The sequence below is a fragment of the Mugil cephalus genome, chromosome 1 (assembly GCF_022458985.1).
Source record: "Mugil cephalus isolate CIBA_MC_2020 chromosome 1, CIBA_Mcephalus_1.1, whole genome shotgun sequence".
Classification (NCBI taxonomy): domain Eukaryota; kingdom Metazoa; phylum Chordata; class Actinopteri; order Mugiliformes; family Mugilidae; genus Mugil; species Mugil cephalus.
The window spans coordinates 5,450,852-5,474,136 of NC_061770.1; the positions used below are offsets into that span (position 1 = coordinate 5,450,852).

Here is a 23,285-nt window from a genome sequence, read left to right on the forward strand (position 1 = left end):
CCGTAATCACATGTCAGTCTGAAGCTATGGCAACAACTTGGCACAGAAGCCTAAACCTCTTATCAGTGGGATATCCAAGTCTGTCTATATCAAAGGTTCTAGGTCCATATAAAGGTTCTAGACAGATGCTTCATTTAGTCCACGGCAAATTCGGTAAAGACCAAACAAGTCCAAACCTAGACTCACGACTACTTTCAAAGCAAAATAGGAGCCTCTGCATCCATCTGTGTGAAAGGCAGCAAGCAAAAAAAAAAAAAGAAAAGAAAGGAAAAGGAAAGAACAGCTTGCAACTGTGACTCTGCGTCCATCCTTCACACTAAAGAGCCTGTCAATACGTTTGTTTCGTTTGCGAACGTCACATTTCTAATCCACAGATGAGGTGGAGACGTTACGCTGCCCCCACACATACAGACGTGGGGTAATGGACAGTAGTCTCCGGTACTTTGTAATCAGTAGCTGTGTGAGTTTTTGCTCTGAATATGTATTCAACATGATCCATTATGACTGGACAGTTGTTTCTGACACAGCTTCCGTGGCTAGAAAATGGTTCATTTCCTTTTGCACAGTCTGTTCCCTGAGTATAGAAGAGCCTCATCCTTGCTGTTTTATTAATTTGCAGTACGAGCTGTTCATCACATTTTCATACTTTCATACACAAAACCGATGCCCGAATGAGCATGACTTCAGAAACCTCGTGCATGTGTTTGACACAGAGTGATGCATTACAACTCTTCACTGCCATTTGTTTTAGAGGAAACGCTTGTGTGGATCAATTTTCAGAGCTCGCAGGAAATGCAGCAACGCTTTGTTTTGGTCTGAGGCTGCTTTGAAAGACCTCACCAAGCTCAGAACTAGACCAGAAACAAGATAATCTCATTTGTCAACGACATTCTCTAAAACTGAGATCTGCTTCTGTCTGTCTAGGTCTACAGGCGGCATCATTTCAGTCAAGGTGCTTTGAGATCACTGAGATCACTCTGAACAGACATCAACGTGCAGTCTCCAGCTTATTCCCGAGGAGGACAAAAACTGCACAGCATTACCCTGTAACCTTTGAGCCAGCAGAGGTTTTACTCACTGGAATGTATATCTCTGTCTGAATGTGAAGAACAAAATAGTCTCAATCTTTTTGTGGGTGAAACCTGAAAACGTCACTGCCCGCTTTAGTAAAGACCGCCTTGCATTGTCTCCCAGCCTCTTAACGATTAAAGGGTCCGGATTGTGAGTGAACGCACAGGACATTTCACATTGACTGCCTGGAGGCGGATCCATTGTGCAGCATTCACGGTGAAATGACGGGTCCCTTCACTGACACTAACTGGTGTGTAGGAGCTGTATAGAAAAACACCACAAAATGAGTTAACAACAGACTCATCGTCTGCGCTGCCGCTGCCGCCGCCGCTGCGGAGATGGGATAATGAAAGAGGGATAGGTTTAATGATGGGATTAAAATACACAACCCTGCAGGTGTTTGCAGAATTGTCTGCCTGCACGCTGGATGTCCTGAAAACATCATACTGGTGTCATGGTGTTAAAAGCGCTGTTAGTAATGGTGCCTCACAATTAATTGGCTGATGATGAGGCTAGTTATGATGTAATCTCTTGCACTCCCTCTCTCACTCTCTCTCTCTCCCCTGCACAGCCAGCCCCCTCCCATTTCTCTCTTTCCCTCTCTCTCCTGTTTCCCCACCTCTTTCTCTGTCTTTCTCTCCTATCCTAACCAACATGGCCGCTAAGTCGGATGGAGCAGCGGTGTCTGTGGAAGATGACAACACGCCCAGGAGCCTCTCGGAGACGGGGAACCCCGCCGCCCGGCCCCGCTGCACCGCCGCCGGCGGGAAACCCTACACCCTGCTGGACTGCTGCTGGGTGCTATGCGCCCTGCTCGTCTTTTTCTCCGACGGCGCGACCGACCTGTGGCTGGCCGCCGACTACTACGTGAAAGGCGACTACTGGTGGTTCGGCTTGACGCTCGTCTTTGTCGTGGTGCCCTCCGCCGTCGTCCAGGTGTTGAGTTTCAGGTGGTTCGTGTACGACTACTCGGAGCTGAGCGGCGGGGAAGGAGGAGGAGGAGGAGCAGCGAGCGGCAGCGGGACCGGCTCGGCGGCTGCGGCGGCGTCAGGCGCGGCAGGAGGAGCAGCCCCGGCAGGCGACAACACTTTAAGCACCAAGGACAGCGACCAGCGCGGTGAGAGCGCGGCGACGGGGAACGCTGCGAACGCTACCCCGGTGTACACGTCCAATGCCTCGGCTGCGACTGCTGGGAGAGTCGTGGCCCCACGGAGGTGCTGCACCGTCTGCATGTGGGTCTTTCAAACCGTGCTCCACGTCCTGCAGCTGGGGCAAGTCTGGAGGTAGGACTGGGAGCGGGTGAGGGGGGGCGGCGGGGGCTGTGTGACACAAGAGGGGTGTGCTCGCGTGCATGTGTGTCTGTGCGTGTGCAATGTGCGTGTTTTACATGTGAGCATCGCACTGCCAACTCTCAACCTGCTCTGGAGATTGTGTGTGCGTGCACGTGCTGGCAGTGTGTGTCTGCGCGTGCGTGCGTGGCCGTTCATGTGCACGTGTTTTCTCCTTTCTTTTTTTTTTTTTTTTTCATTTTCTACACTGACAGAAATGTGCGGAAAGCGACCAGGAAACAGGGAGATTGTATTCTCCAGAGCTGAGCTGATTGTAGTATCCACTTACAGACAGAACTTGTAGCACTAAAAATATGAACAACTCCTAAACTGAGCCTTTTTGTCCACCTGCACTCTTGGTCCTGGTTGTGGCGGATGCATTCGGTTGCCTGAGCTCTACATGTAGCTCCTTTCCCTGATGCCTCCATCTGTCATATGCTGACAGGGATATTAGAAAGACTGTGTGGTCGCTGCTCCTCTCCTTTGGCTGTTTGTCATTTGCTGATTTTTTCCCCCCCTCTCCTAACGTAGTGTCATTTTGGGTGAGAGTAGGAGCAAGACAGATGAAATGTAAGATGAGAGGACGCACCCACCCACACCACATTCAAAGGAATGTCCTACCCCGTGCTTTTAAGTGTGCGCTCTTTGCTCTCTCTGCTTTATTAAAATTCCTCCAGAGCCACATTCGCTTTATGAAAGAAGACTGGTTGACATGAATATGAGCAATTCACTGCGCCCTAAGTCTCAAGAAGGTAATGCTATTTTTAGACATGGTGAAGCTTAATTAACATTTTGATACCTCAGGGTCTCATCAAGTTGTCAGCTGTTAAACAGGCAGAGGGTGATGATGATGATCTGGTGGAGGTACAGTCCACATAGGATGAATCCGGCAAGAGCATGAAACAGAGCAGATTGAGATTCAGTGTCATGACAAAGTCCAAATAAATATGTAAATCAAGAATGAGACAACAGGAAACCGTAGATTTGCCTAAATGTTTGAGCAAAAACTTTTTAACAAATGTTTATTTATATAATATAATATATATATAATTATGTTCATTCTACACTACACTTCTACTCCACAAAAACTCGTAAAAAGATATAGTTACTGGCGCTAAAAACGTTCGGTGTCTAGTTTGGATTCTGTGCGAAGTTAATTGTATGTCTGTGTGTCTAAAGAAAAGTCCTAAAAAGATGGAGCATTTGTACAGCAGAACTTTTTCTTCTGATTATTTCCATCACTACAAACTGTAAAATGATATCTTCCTGTCAAATAAATTGCCCCGATACAATCTTTAACATCAAATTTGGTTCCACTGAAGGGTTTATTTCTTCATTTAATTTTATGAATATTTGTATAACCTAAAGAATACAGCATGGATTGTTATTTATTGATTACATCCTGAGGCAGCTAAGTAGTTTGCAAGCTCTGACTTTTGAAAAATAAAATAAAATAAAATATATATGAGATACAAACAGTGATGTAATAAAAGTACCATTTCTTGAAATAGCACCTCTGCCGTTGGCTGGACACAGCTATAGCCATTTTACTGATTTACTGTAGGCACAGACAAAAACCAGTAAACAAAACTGAGAAGCTCTGGTTAGTATATCCAGTACAGCCAGTGTAGAAATGGTTAATGTAGAGTAATTCTTCACTCATATATGGATCAGATTCGAAGGAAACATTGGCTTTCAAAGAGGAGTCTTCCGTGTTAAACTGAAATGTTTTGTTGACCCATCCCTCCACCCCAAAGCCCCCGCTTTCCTCTGTAATTGCATTACCTCACTTCGCTCTGTGCTCTCATCCTAATAACTGCTGCCACTAGAGTCTGCTGTCACACTAAAATGCAACTTTGCTCATTATAACCTGCTTGTCTGAATAAGCGTTTGGGTTGTTTCTTATTGGGGGACAGTCTACTGACGGCGGAGCTTTGTGTTGTAAGTGAGCAGGAAAGCTAAAAAATGGGCTACATGACTGAAAGAAGCGACGAGACTTCAGGCTCGAAAAAAGATCCTAGACTTGAATAATGCAGTACAAACGTTGTGCAAACATTTCTGAACTACATTTTTTTTTTTTTTTTGTTACAAGGAAAGAAACAAGAGACCAGGAATGAGAAAACGTTTTTACTGAAAGTGATATTTTTCCAGTACGGCTGCCAGTTCAACAGAGAGGTTGCTTTTCTGTTTGTTGCTGTGACATTTAATTCAATGTTTAGGGGAAACTGTCCTGTGCACAAATATGCACAGAACAGTCTGGTGCTTCCAAGTGACTCTGTGCCATTTGACAAAAAAAGATTAAAGCCTGAACGCAGGAGAAAGAAATGCTTTGCTCTCGAGCTTGTTACGTTTTCTTGGGAGGAACACTTGAAAGGACATCCCAGGTTTTCAAAGGTCTGCAGAGACGCCGCTCCACACACGTGGCTGCGTCTGACCTCGGCCCCTGTGCGAAGGCAGAAGACGGGAATTAAATGAAGATCCACGCTACGTCAACTAATTTTCAAATAGAGGATGTGGGAATTCACACATGAGCATAATTACATGCAGGCTCGGTAATGAACTGCATTAATGAAAAACAAGAAGATGCTGAGAGCAGGAGAATGAGAATTAGTTGGTTTTAATGGGGTAGTTGGAGCCGGGAGAGTTGGACAGAACTCCATGTGCGGTTTATAGAGTGGTCTCCTTTTCTCAAGTCACATCTGGAGAAGTCAGATCTTGCAGGCTGAGACCTTCTGCACGTGTGAATTGAATGAAATCTTTAGTGAAATCAATTGAATCACATTCCCAAATAGCTAAATAGGTGAGTAGGTTGGAGGTAGTTGCAGATACCTGCCCTAATCACAAAAATACACACAATAGTCTTTTGCTTTCAGCAGCAAGGTTTAGTATATTGACCTAACTAATACTGATTTGAGACTCTTTTTTTTGACAGTATGGGTGTGCCTGCTGTGGAGTGTCAAATCTGACGGATTTTGGAAGAGCTTCTTTTTTTTCTTTTTTGATCTCCAATCTTATTAACACTGAATTCAATCAAAAGAAGAAGATGGCCAAGATGTAGTCACATTTTCAGCGTTGCTATCTATATGGATTCTGACTTTGTTCATCTCTTCAAACACTTGTTTGAAATACCAGTTGTTTTGCTCACATACGAGAAAAACACATATTTATTCTAAGCGGAGAGAAGATCAGTGTCAGATCGAGGGTTTACACAGATATTAGGAGCTAATGTGTTCAATTAAAACGATTAAGAAGGGTTTACACTATCCCTCTCAGTTGGATTGAAAACACCTTCTGTTTGGACCAGTCTGCTCTGATTTAGCGGAGTTCGAGTCTCTGTGCAAGTACAGCCCTCTGTGTGTGTATTTTTCCAAAACTAATAAGAATTTAGGCATGAAGGTGAAACATCAGAACTTGTCTGTGTTCGTCTATTTTCGGTCGTTCATACGGGCGGAAGGCAGACTGGTGAGGCTCTGCGTTGATGTGTTTGTTGGAAACGTCGTTATCCTTGATCTGATATGTGACCAGGAGGCGTGTCCTCATACTGTTCACCATGTAGCGTATGCAGGTAGTAAGTTCACTCCTCATACAGTACGCTGCAGTCATTGCTACCAAAAAGCTTCCAGTTGTGGATGACTGATTTTGTGACTGATTAAGCTCAGGATTAATTTTTTAGACTAAAAAAAAAATAATTTAAAAAGAAAATAATTGACACACAAAAAAGACTTCTGACTATTCGCTCTCCTGAGTCTCTGCATTATAAATCAGATTTAGCAAAGATGATAGATAGTGAGAAATATTAAATGCATCTTTAATTTCAATTTAATCTTTCACACCTTGTGCCTCTGTCTGTCTGCGTGCTGCTTTCTGCTGGCTAAGCACTTTTTTCCTCTTTTTTTATTAAATGATGTCTGATAAAGAAAAGTAAACTAGAGTGAAATGAAATTACTTTCATCCACTGTGCTCTTATTTTGTCAGCGTTTCATATCACGGGATTAAATCAAAAGCCCAGTCTTTGCTGACTTTTATCTTCCTCCGTGGTGTTATGTTGGATTTCCCTGTCACTCATCAAAGGATAAACCCTTCTAAATCAGCGCAAACAGTGATGGAGGAACAGATCAGCTAATGGTGATTACATGTGTCTGTCTGGATATTACTGCTACTTAAAATGACTCTTCAGCAGTGGCTTGGGAGCAAATTATTTTTACGGATCTAAGACATGAGGTGCAGGTCAATCTGTCATTTTGCCGTAGTGTCCAAGAACCACAGAACCACTCTTTGGAGATACAGACAAGCATTCACTGCCACTGGTGCTGGGACATATCCCATAATGCCTTGCAGCATCAAGACCAGTTGTTGTGTTGAATGAAGGTCGTCTCACCTTTTCTCAAGTGGAAACTCTCGCTGCGCTGTTTATCAGTGTTTTCCATCTACATTTAAAATCCAGCAGCAAGGTCACATTTCTTTATCTGGCTTTTTTTTGAAAGGCATCTTGGGAAGCACTTTTAGACAACGTGGGCTCACACGGGAAGTGATTTCAATGCTTTATCTTGATTTTGTTTGTCTTGCTTGGAGCATTAAAATGAGGATGAACAGTGTTTACCATTAATTGATATTTTCCTTTCAAAACTGTCACTGACGTCACCATCAAATCTGCATCATTGCTTCAAATGTAATTCAGTTGCTGTTTGATAAATGTGAACAGATTACACAAATAATCTTTGTTTCCCTCTCAACAGTCATTGCAAATGTTTTTTGTCTCACACTGCTGTCAGGCCAAAATTTTTCCAAAAGTGATTGTCACTGTGAGCATGTTAGCATTATCGCTAACATTAGCGTTTAGCTTTTTCTTTTTCTTTGTAACGGTTGACGTGTTCCACAAGGTGAGGCCTTCTCTAATATTTCTGCATCCTCTCATTATGAGAAAAACGTGTCAGCGGATGTCGTGCACGCAGTAAGCACGCAGGCGTTGTGCTAACTACATGGTACCGCATTTTCCTTTTGTCGTTTCCTTAAACATTTCAATAATTGCAGAATAACTGCTGACCTCTTAATTAGAAAGTATTGTCTGCTGTGCAGATAATCCCAGATTTTGGATTATATAGCTACAGGATCTTTACAACACAGCAGCTATTTACAGATTGGGCTGTGGTAAAGCGTGAGGTTCTGCTTTCTGCAGATTCTGTAATGATTCCTCATTGGGAAATGTATACACTCAGGATGGAGTGTTGGTCATAGACCCGTCACCAAGACACATGGCGTGCAAGATGTTTGTAAGGTTTTGACCGTTTCCAAAGGTACAGTTACACACTTGGACACTCTGACAGGCAAACAGAGAGGCTGGTAGACACTGAATCATGGACAGATGGGAAGACAGGTGGACAGACTGATCCAAGAATCAGCGTCAATCCTGCCTGGACTTCAGTGGTCTGCAAGCCTCGCAGTTTTTAGGACGATCCGGTTGGTTCCTGTCGGATCAATCAGGCTCATAGAGTGATTGAATCCGTTCCAAATGGACACTCAGCTCAGGTGGCCTGAGCGTTGGCCACAGCTAATAATCAGCCCAAGTGGCTAACTGGCAGCCTCAGTGTAGCTCAATACGCTGAATCATTCAAATCTATGTTTGGGTGTGTATGAGTGTGCGTGTGCTTATAAGGAGGGCTAGGCTCTCTGTTCATTCACAAATGAAGTGACTCAGGGTGATTATCGCTCTTACTTTTCATTTTAATTTCCGGACCTGTCACTCAGACACTCCCCCACAAGTGCTGGGGGTAATGAGTGATCGGAAGAGGGTCAATAAAGCAAAAGCATATGCACGTCAACAAGTCAGATCTTGCGCATAAAGGATATAAAAGGTAAATCCGCCTTTTCAGACCTGGAAACGTTTCAATTTTTGTTCATTCAGTTAGATTGGAAAGGATTGGCTCAGGCCAAACACAAACATTGAGTCTTCCTTATTTCTACATGTCAGCGTTTTTTTTTTTTTTTTACCTCTTCTGACAGAATCAGGGACCGACTGCAGTGTTTCCTATGGTGAATTGAATTGATCTTTCAGAATCCTGAACCACAGCGGTAGTTCTTGTTCTTCTGTTTGAATCATTGCATCTGATTAGAGTAACTCCTGCTGCACACCGTTGCTTATTTTAGACAAATTCTGATTCTAAGCAGGTTTTGATTTCCAAAATAAAGCATGCTTGGACGAATCGGTGTGTAAAACATTTTAAGCAGTTTTGTTTTAATGGTTGTGTTGAGCACAATGCAATCTTGGTCACAGTAAGACCACCTGCTCTTTCGTATTCGTTCATTCTCTAAAAAACATACAACCTCTATTTACAATGAATGTAAGTGATGAGAGCCTTTTAAACAATTCTGTCCTAATAATAGACTAATCTAAGCATAAACCATTAGATCAAATTTCCCAGGTCCCCCACGGTGTGAACGAGGCAGAAAAAAATCATCATTACAGTCATGATAGATCTAAATAAAGTTGCTGTGTTTTCAAACATGAATCAACCTGTCAGTAACTTCCTACCTTTATTCTAACCTGAGAGAAGAACCTCCTACCTGGAAAGATAATATGTTTCAGCTGACTGTCAGATTGAAGGTTTGGGTTTGTGTCATGAGCTGGTATCATGAGGTTTCTGCTGGGGCAGAGACAGAAGACAAAATGTTATCATATAAATAACTCTGTGCTACCATGAATTACAAATGCCTTGGATGTACTTTTCCATCCTTCAGGTTTCTGCTGTGATTGTTCAGGGTTTCCTTGGTAGAGTCATTTGCTCTGACAGAGCTGGGGAGCTTACATACATATATATATTTCCTCCCCTGTTTCTCTGCAGTTTCTTTTGCCCTTAAGGTATGATCCTGCAGCATCCAGTGGCCTGCAGGGAAAGGAATGAGAGATTCATCAAAGTTGGACAGAAATTTGGACTCACGGGCATGTAAAAAGCCAATCTCAAAACCTTCACTGATGCGTTCGAGAAACTTTGGAGCAGAAACATTTTGTGTGATATAATATTTAACCCCAGAAGCTGGAAATTTAAAAATGCAAGCAAAAACGAGCAACAGTTGTACTTCAGTAAAACATATTGATGTTTGACGTGGACAGGAAACCGTATCCATCTAATATTTATTTTTCATGTGGTTTGAACCTGAATTGGGGACCAGACTAGTCGGTAGCCAAACATTTGTTTTGGCTATTGAGTAGCAGTTTTAGTCTTTTTTCAAAAGCCAGTTGAGTTGAATGTGCTTTGTGGTCGGCATCAATTTAAGTTTGTCTCTGTGGGCTCCATCAGGAATCACTGAGTGAACAATGCAGATGTGAAAATGCCCTAAAACAATGTTTTGCAGCAGCAGTGAGACGGCTCCAGCTTTGTTTGTTATTGATTGTGATGCGTTAAACTACGGGCTGGTGATGGTTGATGTTTGCATGTCAGAAACTTTCCCTTGAGCTGGCCAGCAAGCAGCTGAAAGAACACATCGCATTTCAAAACGTGCCTCTTTAAGAATTTAAAATCCCTGGATGGTAAGTGTACATAGGTTTATGTAAAATTTAATAGACGTATTGATTATGAATAAAAATATGCCTGGAGGGAGGTTTTGATGATCCACAGCCTGCCTGTCTCACCGTCCGCGTCTCCCTCTCAGTCTCACTCCATGCTCTCCTGTCTGTTGGTCCGTCACACCGTGCTGAATAATTCACTACAGTCCTTGAGGGAGTTGTCAATCACATTCCTGGTTCCTGCGTATGTATGTGTGAAGAGATCTAGCATCTCCTGCTAGATGCCCCCGTCATCCCGTCTCTCTCCGTGACTCACGCTTTATCTTTCCCTGTTTACACTTACATCCCTGCTTTCACTTTTAGTTGTGACCCTGAAATCGTCAGAGGGGCAGGTGGACAGGACTGGTTGGTGGGGGCAGTGGACAGATGCAAGTAAAGTTTGAGAAGTCTCCTCTCGGCGCGTAGCTACGCATGCATGTGGGACAGCACATGACGTCTGCTCAGTTAGTGTGCTGCAGGGGATGGATGCTATTAGTGTGTCCCCTGCAGGTGTGTGCATGCACACACTCACATATTGAAGAATGTGACTATGTATAGATATAGCTCACATATTTCTGCAACCAGCTACCATCAGCTTACTTCCCCAGCGCAGCCTGCACACGTTAAGCAGACAGATCCTGTTTTTCCTGGAGCATTAATTAAATACAGATTGAATTCTTGCATACAGAGCCCTTAATTAATTTGTTGATTGATCATTTCAACTTGTTCGCTCTCATTTCATAATGTAGCATCAATTATTTGTTTAGTCATTGGAACACGAAGCGTTGCTTTTCGGCTCAACGTTTCGGCTGTTTTCAGCTGTTAAAAGAGAAACGACAGTCAAACCCAAATTTGCACTGATCTATAAAGCGTACCGAGTGTTGCTTTCATCCACGTTCTTTCAGGAACAAAAAGGTTTTTGCTGTATCTGTTTTATTATTATTATCTTTTTTTTTACCACTTTCCGTCACCCACTACAAAGGACTGTTAACAATAAAGGCCAACGTCGCCTCACGTTGGCCGCGTTCAGACCAAAAAGTTGCATTTTAACACGCCACAAAGATCACAGCCAACAGCCAGCTCACACTTCAGTGCTGCACCTGATTGAGAGGAGAGGAATGTTAATGCCAGCAGGTGCCATTAGTCTGTGTTTGTCGATGAAAACTAAAGAGCTACTCTTAGCTGGGACCTCTCCTGAATTATGCTGATCAGTTGATCTACAGTTTATACACTCTGGATAAGGTGCCCAATCAGCTGAACAGCGGTGGTGATGACACCCTGCTGTTCAACACGCGTTCATAGATGCCCCAACACATGCACGATTATTAAAAATGAAGTAAGAAAAACTTTTTTTTTACACGTTTCTCTAACTTTTATCATTTGGACTAACATAGTACTGATACAGCTCATATTAAATCCACATTATTCCAACTCCTCCAGTGTGTGAGAGCTCGGTGTATAAACCTCCTCGCCATGGTTCTAGCTTCCTGATCAGTGCTGCTCGCCGCTCACTCTGAGCCTCAGAGCTGCTGTAATGACCCAGTTTCTCCTCAGGGATGGAGGAAGTTCATCTCTTTTACAGCCCTTTGCTCTGAATTAACTGCTCAGTCAGAATATCTCCACTTCACTCCTTATCTGCTGATGGAGCCAGGCTGCAAGTATATTTTGAAACCTTTGTTTTTTGAAAACCTTTGCTGTGCCTTGCTCCAGAGGTTTGTCTTTGTTGCTGATTGGTTCTTTTTTTTTTTTTTTAATCTTCTGGCACTCGTGTAGTTCTTTCCGATTTTGTTGTGAATAGTTATATACATACGACATATTTCCCATAGTTCATTCCTCATAACCTTGACTTGCGTTGAACATTAGCAAAAGTCCTTTGCAAGTGCATATATATATATTTATATATAAAAAAAATTTAGCTGTTCATTGGACTGCTCTCTTTTGGACTGAAGCTTCAGGTGTTGTTCCTGTTGGAGCCACTCTCCCACCTGCTACCACGAGGGTTTTCCAGCCATTGGTAGATTTTCTTGATATCAGCCACTTCTTCAATTTGACGGTGGATGTACTCTTGGCTTTTCAATGTTTCATCCTGGACTGTGGCCTTGATGCTCACTAGTCCTAGTCCTACACATATATATACTGTATGTAGGATTTTGGGATTCACATCACCACTATATTTTATATATCTAGATATCTAGATAGATAGATAGATAGATAGATAGATAGATAGATAGATAGATAGATAGATAGATAGATAGATAGTAATCTGGGACAGAACATGGACTCAGGCTTCCACAGGGTTTGTTAGTTTATCTCCATGTGCGCTTCAGTGGTGCATGTTATTAGCGTGTACCCTGCAGGTGCGCACACACACACACACACACACACACACACACACACACACACACACACACACACACACACACACACACACTCTCTCTCTCTCTCTTTTGGCCTCTCTCCTTCTTGTGTTCATACAAACGCATTCAGACACGCTCTCCTCGAGTGTGTGAACTTTATGTTCAAAGCCCAGAGGAACTGTTGTATCGCTGTGGATTCTGGTTTTCTCTCTCTGAGCTCTCTGAACTCACACACTCTCTGATCTGTCTCTCTGGATTTTTCCTCTGTACAAGGGTGCGTGTGTCCGTCCATTCAGGTTTTTATAAATTTTTGGGGTCTTAAAAAACTACCACCCCATTACGTATCACCAGATTGGTGGACTATAGGTTTGGTGAACTTCGTATTCAAGTCATTAAATGTGGAATGTTGGAACTAAACATGTGGATTCTCCTGTATTTGTTGTAGACGATGTTGAGCGTATATTTCAAACTATGGGTAGTAGAATAAGCCAAACACTCAGTACTGCTTTGGCACCTTTTAAATCTTTTTGTGGCAGACAAGTTAGGGGCTTTGGGTCCTATGAGTTGAGTGGAGGGGCCTCTGTGGATCATCCCACAGATACTTGATCAGTTTGGGATCTAGTGAATTTAGAGGCCAGGTCAACACCTTGTGCTGTTCTTCGCAGTTCCTAACGCATTATTGTGTGTGCGTCTGTGTCAGGCTGCATCCTGCTGGGGATGGCTGCTGCCAACAAGTAGTGTCATTGCTATGAGGTGGGGGTGTCTGGTCTGGTCTAGGTGGGTGCTACATGTCTAAGTAACATTCCCATGAACACCAGGTCCAGACGTTTCCCAGCAGAACACTGAGTATCTCTGGCTGTTCACCAGCTAAATCCATTATAATTAAAACAGCTGTCTAATTTCTGCAAACAAGTGACAAGCTTTCCAACTATAAAACAAACAAACAAGCAAAAAAGAATCATAGTTGTTTAGTCAGCTACTGACATGTACATTATTTCCGTAAAAATAACTGCAATCACTCTAATCAGAAATTCCAGCTAAACTCTTTACGTGGACATTAAACAAATTGATCTAAAATCGTTTGATCTTTATCCCATATGGAGCAAATAATTAATCGGATCAGTCGTTTATGTGGTTTTTACAAGCTTTACTACTGAACACATATCAAATGTTTACACGGCCCTCCTTAATCTGATTGACTACTCCTGCCTGATCTGATTGAGGCATTTTAATTCTGATTACTGATGGAATAGTAGCGTCTATGTAAATGTAACATTGTTGATAATATAATATGAACAACACTAACACAATCCCAGTGGATGCTGTAGTGCATTAACGTGGCATATGCATTAAGCTTTAAGCAGCATTTTAGTGATGATAATTTTAACTATTTCATGCACTGGCGGTTATTGATTGCTTGTCCTGTCTCAGTGCCTTAACACAATTCAAGTTTTTTCATATGCTTTGTCGTATAAATGTGTTGCATAATGTGTCCCTTTTCAAACAAAGTTAAGTGACCAGATATTCTCCCTGACAGTGCAGTTATTGATGCAACACACGCAGATGCAGTTCATTTAATTGTTGTGAAGGACGCCCAACATGGACAGGTATCATCTCCCCATGTGATGGGCCTATAACTGCAGCAGCTTGAAATCCCAGTTTCAACCATTGTGTTGCATTTTCTGGCTAATTTCACATCTTTTTCACAGCTCTCGGCCTGCTGTATCCTTCTTTGTGTTCAATAGTGCAGCAGACCGAGAAATAACAGAGGTCTGCAGCCGGCAAAGTCAAACCTGTGGAACCCAGAACCATCTATTAGACCAGATAAGCTCACACTTTCCAAATAAAACATGAAAGGCATCTGATGTTACTTTAACAGCACGACTCAACAGTCTTCTTGTGCACACAGCCTGAAATTCTGACTGGAGTGTTTCGCCCCAGGTCTCTGAGCATATTCAAGACAGTCTAGACAAGCTCGCTTCACAGAGGAACAGTTGTATAAAGAGCTGATCTAATTTTGCATGTCATGTGCACTATAGGGAAGAAGTAATGATGCGGAGTATATCTGACCTCAGTCTCCTGACAAAACTGTTGTGTCTCGCCTCAGATGGAGTCTCCACGCAGATGTCAAGGTTTTATTGGAGTTCACTTGCTTGGATAGGAATATAACTGACTCACAAAGTGAGATGGTAAATAAAATACAATGATCTCATATAAAAGAGGTTGTATCTAGGAATCGGAAAGATATCAAGGAAGAAAAATGTTGGCCAACTGGTTCTTAACTGTACTGTACCTCAGCAGTGATAGGATGTATTAGTATGAAACGTGATACAAACGTTCATGGTCCACAGAAGATGACAGTTAGTCTCGCACCAGCTGCCCTTTTTCCATTGTTCCACTGAAATATTCTAACTTACCAGTTCATTAGTAACACCATGGGAAACAAAGCCAATAGGGCAGTGCTGCGCTATCCTGTTCCCATGAATATTATAATCTTAATCCTAAATTATGTTGAATTACGTGAGAAAGATGGAAACTCAGCTGTATCATAATTTTGGAGTATGTAGTTTGTGTTGCCATTAAATCAAATTGAATTAAACATCAGTCAACACAACACGGTGCAATTCAGTCGTGCTGCAAACTACAACCTCCAGAATGCTGAGTTCTGACCATCATGAAGCTGAGCTTTAGTGCAGGACTGCTACATTGGAATGCATTTATTTTCACTGGTGTACCTAATGAACTGGCTTGTCAGAACTGCTAGATGATTGACAACTTGAAAGACATTCATGTTCTCCATGTGTTCTTGACTGTAATTGAAACCAAATATTAAAACTATAATAATATGCCACTCTATGCTGACCGATAATATTGTCATTTTAAGGCTGATTGTGCTATTTTTAACAAAATTCGAGGGAGCATGCAATATTTGTTGTTTATAGTTTGGCTTGGAACGTTGTGGTGTTTTCTTCTGTCTTGTTTCTGTGCTCAAATCTAGGTGCATAACTTTATGGCTTTCCCAGTGTTAGTGTAAAAGAACTGGCTTTGCCAGGGCCCTGACCTTAATATCTTTGAACTGGCCTTGTCTTATCATCCAGCATGAGCATTGTTGTTGAGGCTCAGTGGTGACAAATCCCTGAAATAAGCAGTCAAAATCTGATGGAAAGCCCGATACCAAGTTAGTTAGTTGCAGACTTAGACTTAGACAGACTTTAAAGATCCACAAGGGAAATGAACTGGTCATAGTAGCTTTGTTGTGAGCTCTTGTAGTATACAAAAAGTTCTGTAGCATTCATTATGGCAGCGGAGCTGAATCTGTTGGAGAATGAGCTCCATGTCCCTCTAGTGTTTGGTGTAGTGGATGCGATGGATTGTCCATAATGGAGAGCAGTTTATCCAATGTCCTCCTGTCCCTCACTGAGACAAATGTGTCCAACTCCCAACCAAACACATCTCCAGCCTTTCGTATCAATTTGTTGATCCTACTGATCTTTTTTACTGGTAGTACTTCCCCAAACCATAGCAAAGAACAGCTCGCTACGACAGACTGGTAGAAAGACTCTAGTAACTCACTGCACACATTGAAAGACCTGAGCTTCCTGAGAAAGTGGAGTCATCTCAGGCCCTTCTTGTATACAGCATCACTGTTGTCCCTCCAGTCCAGTCTGTTTTTCATTTGGACTCCCAGGTACTTATAGCGGTCCACTACTTCCACCTCCGTCCTCTTCCCCCTGAAGTCATTGACCAGCTCCTCTGTCTTTTCCATGTTCAGGTGGTTTTCTTGTACTGCACCTCATCTCTGATACACCCTACCTTCAGAGTCACCAAAGAACTTCTGCAGGTTGCAGGACACAGAACTGTATCGGAAATCAGAGGTGTAAAGAGATCGATACCAGTGACTTTGGAAAGTGATCCGACACTCAAATGGCTGTTCCGTTCAGGTGTTTTCATAGTTATAGTGACCCTCCGTTGAACATTTTAAGATCTAATGCACGGATGCAGATTAGCAGAATTTTGTGGACCGTGGCGTCTCGGTGGAGGTTGAGCTCCCTGCTTTGTAGTTTCTTTTGTTCTGGCTGTTAAACAACAAGCCTAACCCTCCGCTCCTGTCACTCAAGCTGGCTGTAGATTGGAAATCCTGACAAGCAGACAATAACATCAAATCTGACATTTTCATTCTGCCTTGTTTTCCACCGCCTCTCTGCATGTCCATCTGTCTCCCTCTCTTTCTCTCCCTCACCCCTTCCTCCTTCTCTCAGCTTTTCTTTTTGTTCCCTCGTGTTTGGTAGTTGGCTGGGCGAAAGAGGGAGAGGAGACGTGTCTGCAAAAAGAGAGACAAAATACTTCTGCTGACACGTCCTCTTGAAGGAGGCTGCGATCTGAGACACCCTTTCATTTAACGGAGAGAAAGAAGCAATAGTGTGTGAATGTCCCTCTAATGAAGACTTGCGCTGACGCTTTGTAGATGAGGCCGAACAAAAACTGGGGGAAAATGCTCATAATCATCAACGTGAATGACTGTAGAGGAATGAAAAGAGGGCGATATAACGAGAAGAAAGCAGAGAGAAGGCGCAGCAAAAGTGTGTTTTAATACCTGAGCGGAGAGACAGAGCAGGTAAAGGAAGAAGGGGAACAGAGGAACTGAGATGAAGGAGTAAGGAGACAGCAAGAAAGAGGAGAATATGCCTTAACTGAAAGCTTAACCTCTCTGTGACTCTTCCCATGAATTTTCAACTCCACTTCATTCTCTCTCTGTGGATTTAAGGAATGAGGATAGAGGTGAGGTTATAAAGAGGGGAAATATGAGGCTGTCCAAGTCTCATTCTGCCTTTTTATGAGTATATATCCATACACCTTTTTGTCTTTTTTATTCTACCATTTTCGGCTTGTCCATTTGTCTTCTGAAGGTGAAACTTTGAATAAATTCGCCTTATTTTGCATAGAAAGTTTGCTGTGCTTCCCTTGCTGCCATAGAGACTATTGAGAGCAGATAAAGTACAGTCAGAAAACAACAAATGATGTCTAGGCAGTTTTACTCATAAATTAATCATTTTGCAAAGTTTCTGATGTTAATTAACACTATTTACTCATTATGTTAATGTGAAAACAAAATGTAAATATCAAAGCGGCATTGCCATTCCTTCAAAATGTATTTATTGTTGCATGTTGGTTGGGTGGAATTAGTTTCACTGTGCCGGGGCTGCTCCTTGTTGTTTCCACTCTGTCTGCCTAAAACAAGCTTCTGTGCCAGACGCAAGGAATGCAAACTGTTTTGAGTCACTGAAAAGAAAACAGTGGCTGCAGATGTGTTTCTAACAAATAATCAGCTGTTCTGTCATCTCCATGTTTCTGTTTCTCCCGAAAACTTGTTACCTGATGTTTACTCCATGTGTGTCCAACGGAGCGAATATAAACCGATCAGCCACAACATTAAAACCACTGCAGGAGAAGTAAATGACATTGACCATCTTGTGACAATTCAGTGTTCTCCTGAGAAATCTTTGGACCTGGTATTCATGTGGATGTTACTTAAACATGTAACACCCACCTAGAGCAGACCAGACACCCCCACCCTATAGCAGTGACACTCCTTGATGGCAGCAGATTGGGCCAGATTTGTTAGTTGTTCTGATTCATAGAGACCATATGTTTTATTCTAGTGAACCAGTCAGTCAAACTAAAAAACTATAAAATGAATTATTGTTCCTCCTTCCTCTATTTCCTCCTCTCCACCTGCGTGCGTCTACTCAGGCAGGTTTTTTTTTGCCCTTTTCCCTTCATTTCTCTTTTCGTTTTGTCATTTCACTTTTTTCCTTTCCTCTCCCTTCAGGGATACAAGACGAGGCTCTTCTCACCTCCCCTCCTCCTGTTACATCAATATTTCATATCGGGTCATCTTTCCTTTCTTTTGCCTTGATGAGTTTAAGTCTCGTTGTACCTCTTTTTGTTTTTGTTAACCTCTGTCCGTGTGCAGGGAAGCTCCAAATGAAAATAGCAAACACGTTTCAGTGACGCTGGTGTTACACAACGTGTGGCCAGTCCACTGTTTACACACACTGAGACAGGCAAACGGTTACAATGAAGTACACCTGCACGAATGGGGGCTCAGTGATCCATGCGGTGACGGGAAACTCACACAGGTTAATGCAAACCTGCTGACCTGTAACGCCGAGAGTCTCATAAATACAGACTTCCGAACAAACGCTCCTGAAATATCCCCGAAATCCAATTATTTCTAACATCAACAGTCACAGGTGCTTAATGAATTAAAGGCTCAATTCTTCATTCAAACAGACAAACAAGCATCGTCTGTCCAACAAACCTGAGAACAGCAGGAACTGACAATAAGACAGGAAAATACAAAGAAAGGCAATGAAACAAATAACGTTGTAAAAAATAGACAAAAAAGAAAGCGGGAGACGGAGAAAATGAAATAAGGCGGAATGGAAAATATCAACAACAGATTATTTTGGGGAAAAATAAAGCCGTGCAGCTGAGGTTTATCTCCAGTGCTGCAAACAATTACAGCTGAAATCACAAACAGAATAATCAATAAAAACTTAAATTAAGTGTGACGCAACGAGTTCATTGACGGCGGAGCAAAACATCTTCCGTCATATTAAAATCAGAGGTGCAGCAGTCTGTTAAAGAACATGTCTGCTTCACAACCAAAGGGTTCTTCCACGACTGATTAATGTATAGGTACTTTTCTTATGCCTATGCTGTTGCTTTATTTATAAGAGACTGACAAAGTCCTTAGAGTTTTTCATGTTACAAACACGATCTCTTTCCAATCATATAAAACAAATGTGTTAAATATTCCACTAAATCAAAGCAGAAAGAGAACGGCCTGATCAGAAAGAGTCAACCTCCACCTCTGTCACCCTAGTTTATGATCCATAAACTGATCAACAACTAGTTAATCTTTTTTTGTGTTGTGTTAATTATCCAGTTGAGTCCAGTTGAGTATTTCAGTTTTCTGCATGGTCACAGTGTGGAGTTTAAGTCAAGTCACGACAATGTCGCCCTCCAGCAGCATAAAGGCATTAGTCACTTATTTATACATCCAGCAAAGCCACATCCCCATGTCAGACCGTTGTATTTAGCCTCCATGTAAACGGTTAGGTTGGAATCTGTGATCAGAATGACGTCGGCCACCGCTGGAGCAGCTGCAGAGGCTCACGGCGGCGGCACACGTGACTCGACACATTGGGAGTGATGCGTCTTTTGAGCCAACGTAAAGACAGAAGATTGTTGCTTTTCTGGAGTGTCAACATTCATCATGTCGTGGAAGTAGGACATTGGCATGTCTTGACCCAGCAGCGAGCGTCAGTCTGTCGTGACATGTGATTTGACACCAGAGCGGTGGAACGGTGCGTAGGAAGCAATGGGAGTGGGTGCTGCATGTAAGAGAGAGCTGTACGTTGTCTTGCATTGCCTGACACCCTTTGCCATCAAAACTTCATTAGTCTTTGTGTCTCATAATCAAAGTTTCACCAAACGTCCCTCACCTGCTGCTTTCAGGAGTTGAATTAGTCGCATTGTTTAAATGAGAGCGTCCAAAACAAGAGGCGTTAAACACGGTTTCTTTGATTTCCTCCCTGTGGTAGCTGCTGGTATGAATGAATCCTGCTGAGATGGAATGCTGAGAGGGGACAATAGTGTCTACTGTTGACTCTTTTTATGCTACTGCTCTGTTCTGTCCTTATATACACTTCTTACAATAAAATTGGTGCTCACAATACAGCCGGCGGGGAGTCCAGCCTGACAGTGTCCTCCTGTGGGTAGAGCAATTAAGATAGAAGGCGAGGGATGATTGTGATGGAGCGGAGGGGAGAGAAACAGATGAAGGGAGAAAGGAAGACAGAGAGAAGTAGGAATGGGAAAACAATTAAAAATTGGGATGAAGGACGCATCGGAGACAGGAAGAGGAGCGCAAATAAAACTGCAGTAAAGGTAGGAGATGAGAGAGATTAGAGACAAAGAGAAAACGAGCGTGAGGACAGGAGTGGGGACGAGGAAGGCGGAGAGATAAAGAGACGATCGGAGCAGAAACAATAAAATGGCCACTTTTCCCATAATCCCTTTCAGTTGTAAGTGAGTGCCCACAGAGCAATACGAGCCGGTAAGACTTTGGTCTGCGCTGTGGGTCACAGTGTTCCCATTTCTTCTTTTTCTTCCACAGTTCACTCAGAGCGGAGATAACAGAGCTACATTCAGCCTGAGCCCGCAGCCTGGAACGGAGGGAAAAGGCTGTCCATAGGTCAAGGTCACTGGTTCAAATCCTCAGAGCAGTGCTGAGAACACGAATGACTAATGCTGGAAAACTGCCCTACAGAAACATATTAAGTGATGTGAGGTTGAACAGCTTCATGGATGTGCGATCTAACCCAAATATTGCCAGTGTGGGATTAATGATCCCACTGTTTAAGGAAACGTGTCCTAACATAAAGGTGTGCATGTGAGTAAAAGAATAAGTGGCTTCGTTTTACACTCGGCTGGAGCGCAGACATTCTTCTTTCAATACCACAATTTAGCTTAAATTATTATTTTACATCACCTCGGAGAGAAACTACTCGAATATTCAACAAGCGTCTATGATCTACTTCTCAGAGTTTGTCTTGTTGACACCTTATAGCACCGTGGCAGCAGTTTGAATGTTTATTTAATACTTCAAGGTCCATTTAGTATAGATTGTGGAAAATGGAACAATCACATTATCTTCCCGAGCAAATGGATTTTGCACAGTTGTCACAGCAAATATACTGTAAATGTTCATAGTTCTGTTTTTGCTTTGGTTTCTGTTTGACAGACATAATATGCTCAGAACTGTGTGTCTGTACACACCTATAAATGACAGGGAAAACCGAAGAAAAGTTTAATAAAAGAAAAAAATACCAACATGTCACTTCTACACGCTCAAACATTATGATATGTGGGCTACAAACTAATTTTCCACTTCCCTTTCCCTGTGTGAAATATTCATTCTACTTCTTCCTTTTTTGTCTACCACCAGACCAAAATCCAAAAACAACTATTTGACATTAACCGAAAAGGATTCATGTCATAATCAGAATAGTTGCAGATTCATTTCCCGCTGATCAACCAATCTTTGCAGCTCTAGTTTGGTTCTAAACATAAACATGGTGGCATGTTTACACATCATGTTGGCATGCTGACGTTGGCTCGAACCACAGCTGAGCCTCAGTGCCGTCTGACAAAGTCTAGGTCAGGCGCATGAAAGTCTACTCACATCTGACAGTGTGTAAATGACCCTGTCAGTGGCTCATTTCATATGCGCCAAAATGTGCAGACATGTTTGTTTCATTTAGTGCCTCCAACAGGGCAAACTTTGTGTCGTTTGTGTCAGTCCCCATACAAATATAGAAGGTTCCCTACACGCACACACACACACACCGTGTGCGTGTAGCCGTTGGCGACGTCACAGTATTCCCAGTGCAGCTCTCTCCACCCTGGGCGCTTTGCTGTTTAAGCAGTTCTGTATCTCTGGCACATACATACACACAAACATGCACAACCACACGTATATTCGCTGCTTTTCTTGTTTTTACTCAGTGCTCACACACATGGTCACTTGTCCTGACAACACACACGCAATCAGCGATTCAGGAAGCGTGTATTCCACCATCACTAAGATGTCAAAGATTGCGTCTCACCATGTCTGCTTCCTTTCTCCTTTTCTCTCGCCTTTGCCTCCTCACACACTGGTCCTGTATTGGCCAGAAGGCAGATGAGTACAGCAGCACTGCTGGGCGGCCTAGGTGACCCTAGTGGAAACAGTCTAGTCTATTGTAGCACTGAACATCTATGAGTAATTTTAGAAACACTTGTAAGAAGTTAGCTTTTATTGAAAGTTTCATTTTTTAGATTTGTGAATCTCCACTTTCCACTGACAATGTTAACAATAAAACACATACTGTGCGAAACTCCAACGTTGTCCTGTAGCAACATCAACTTTTTATATAAAACAACCCCAAAACAAATTCAGATTCCAATAGAGCTGTTTAGAACATGGCTGAATATTAAAGATAATCTGGATCACACTGACTGTTTGGATCTGGTGAACCAGGACAAGCTGTTCTTGGAGGATCCAGATATTTCTCTAGTTTGACATTGCTGTCAAGCTGATGAATGAATTTAGATCAGATCCCTGCTGGTTCTGTGTGATGATAATATAAATGTCTTAAGTTTCTGTTCTGAGTTGACATTTGGATTCAGTCATACTTTCTGCAGACTTTGGAATTTCATTTGTATTACCAAACATCACTGCCATACATGGAACATATGAATGAAACCAGTCTTTGGCAATTGTAACTAACCCTTCATCAACAGTGTTTATACACTGTAACCACAAAATGTGTTGCTATAGCGTGCATATCAGACATCAGGATGTGGTGTGTCAGGTTCATGGTAAATATTTCTTTCCGTTTGCATAGCTCTGTGTCCGTGCAAAGCGACTCATTTCAACAAATTAGACAGATTTGGAGCTTTTGTTCCAACAGCGCATCACCCCTGGGTCAACTTCTGATTGGTTCAAAGGTTGCCTTGAGTTTACGTAGAAATTTTTTTTTAAAAAAACAGGTTGACGCAACTACGTTCAGTACAAAGGTGGAGCTTTTACTGATGCCATGCTGAAGTATGACAGTGATGCAGGACGATACAAATCTGACTTATCCCAGTAATTTCATTCATCATCTGATCCTCCTTTATCACTTGTCTGTCTCACTTGTCTGTGTATGTGATGAAAGTGCAACAGGATCAGATAAACTGTGACGTCTTTAGTAATTATTTGGTCAAAACAGTTGATGTGATGGTGTGATGTTAGAGGAGTGACTTTTCTGTTTGGGCAGAAGCAGAGAGAGGAGCCCAGGGAAACCCCTTTGATTCTGACCTGAGGCTTTATTAAAGCTAGTATTGTCATGTTCGCTCTGAAGCCCAATTTCCCTGCAGAAACACAACCTGACATTT

The 23,285-nt window shown here is 42.5% G+C and overlaps 1 protein-coding gene across 1 annotated transcript in view; it reads left to right on the forward strand.

Annotated features, from left to right (window-relative positions):
• The first annotated feature begins 1,583 nt into the window (after positions 1–1,583).
• Positions 1,584–23,285, forward strand: part of xkr7b (XK, Kell blood group complex subunit-related family, member 7b) — a 66,998-nt gene continuing 45,296 nt past the window's right edge. The window contains exon 1 of the mRNA XM_047570218.1: positions 1,584–2,354. Coding sequence (XP_047426174.1) covers positions 1,726–2,354 — 629 coding nt within the window. The 5' untranslated portion in view covers positions 1,584–1,725. The remainder of the gene's footprint in view (positions 2,355–23,285) is intronic.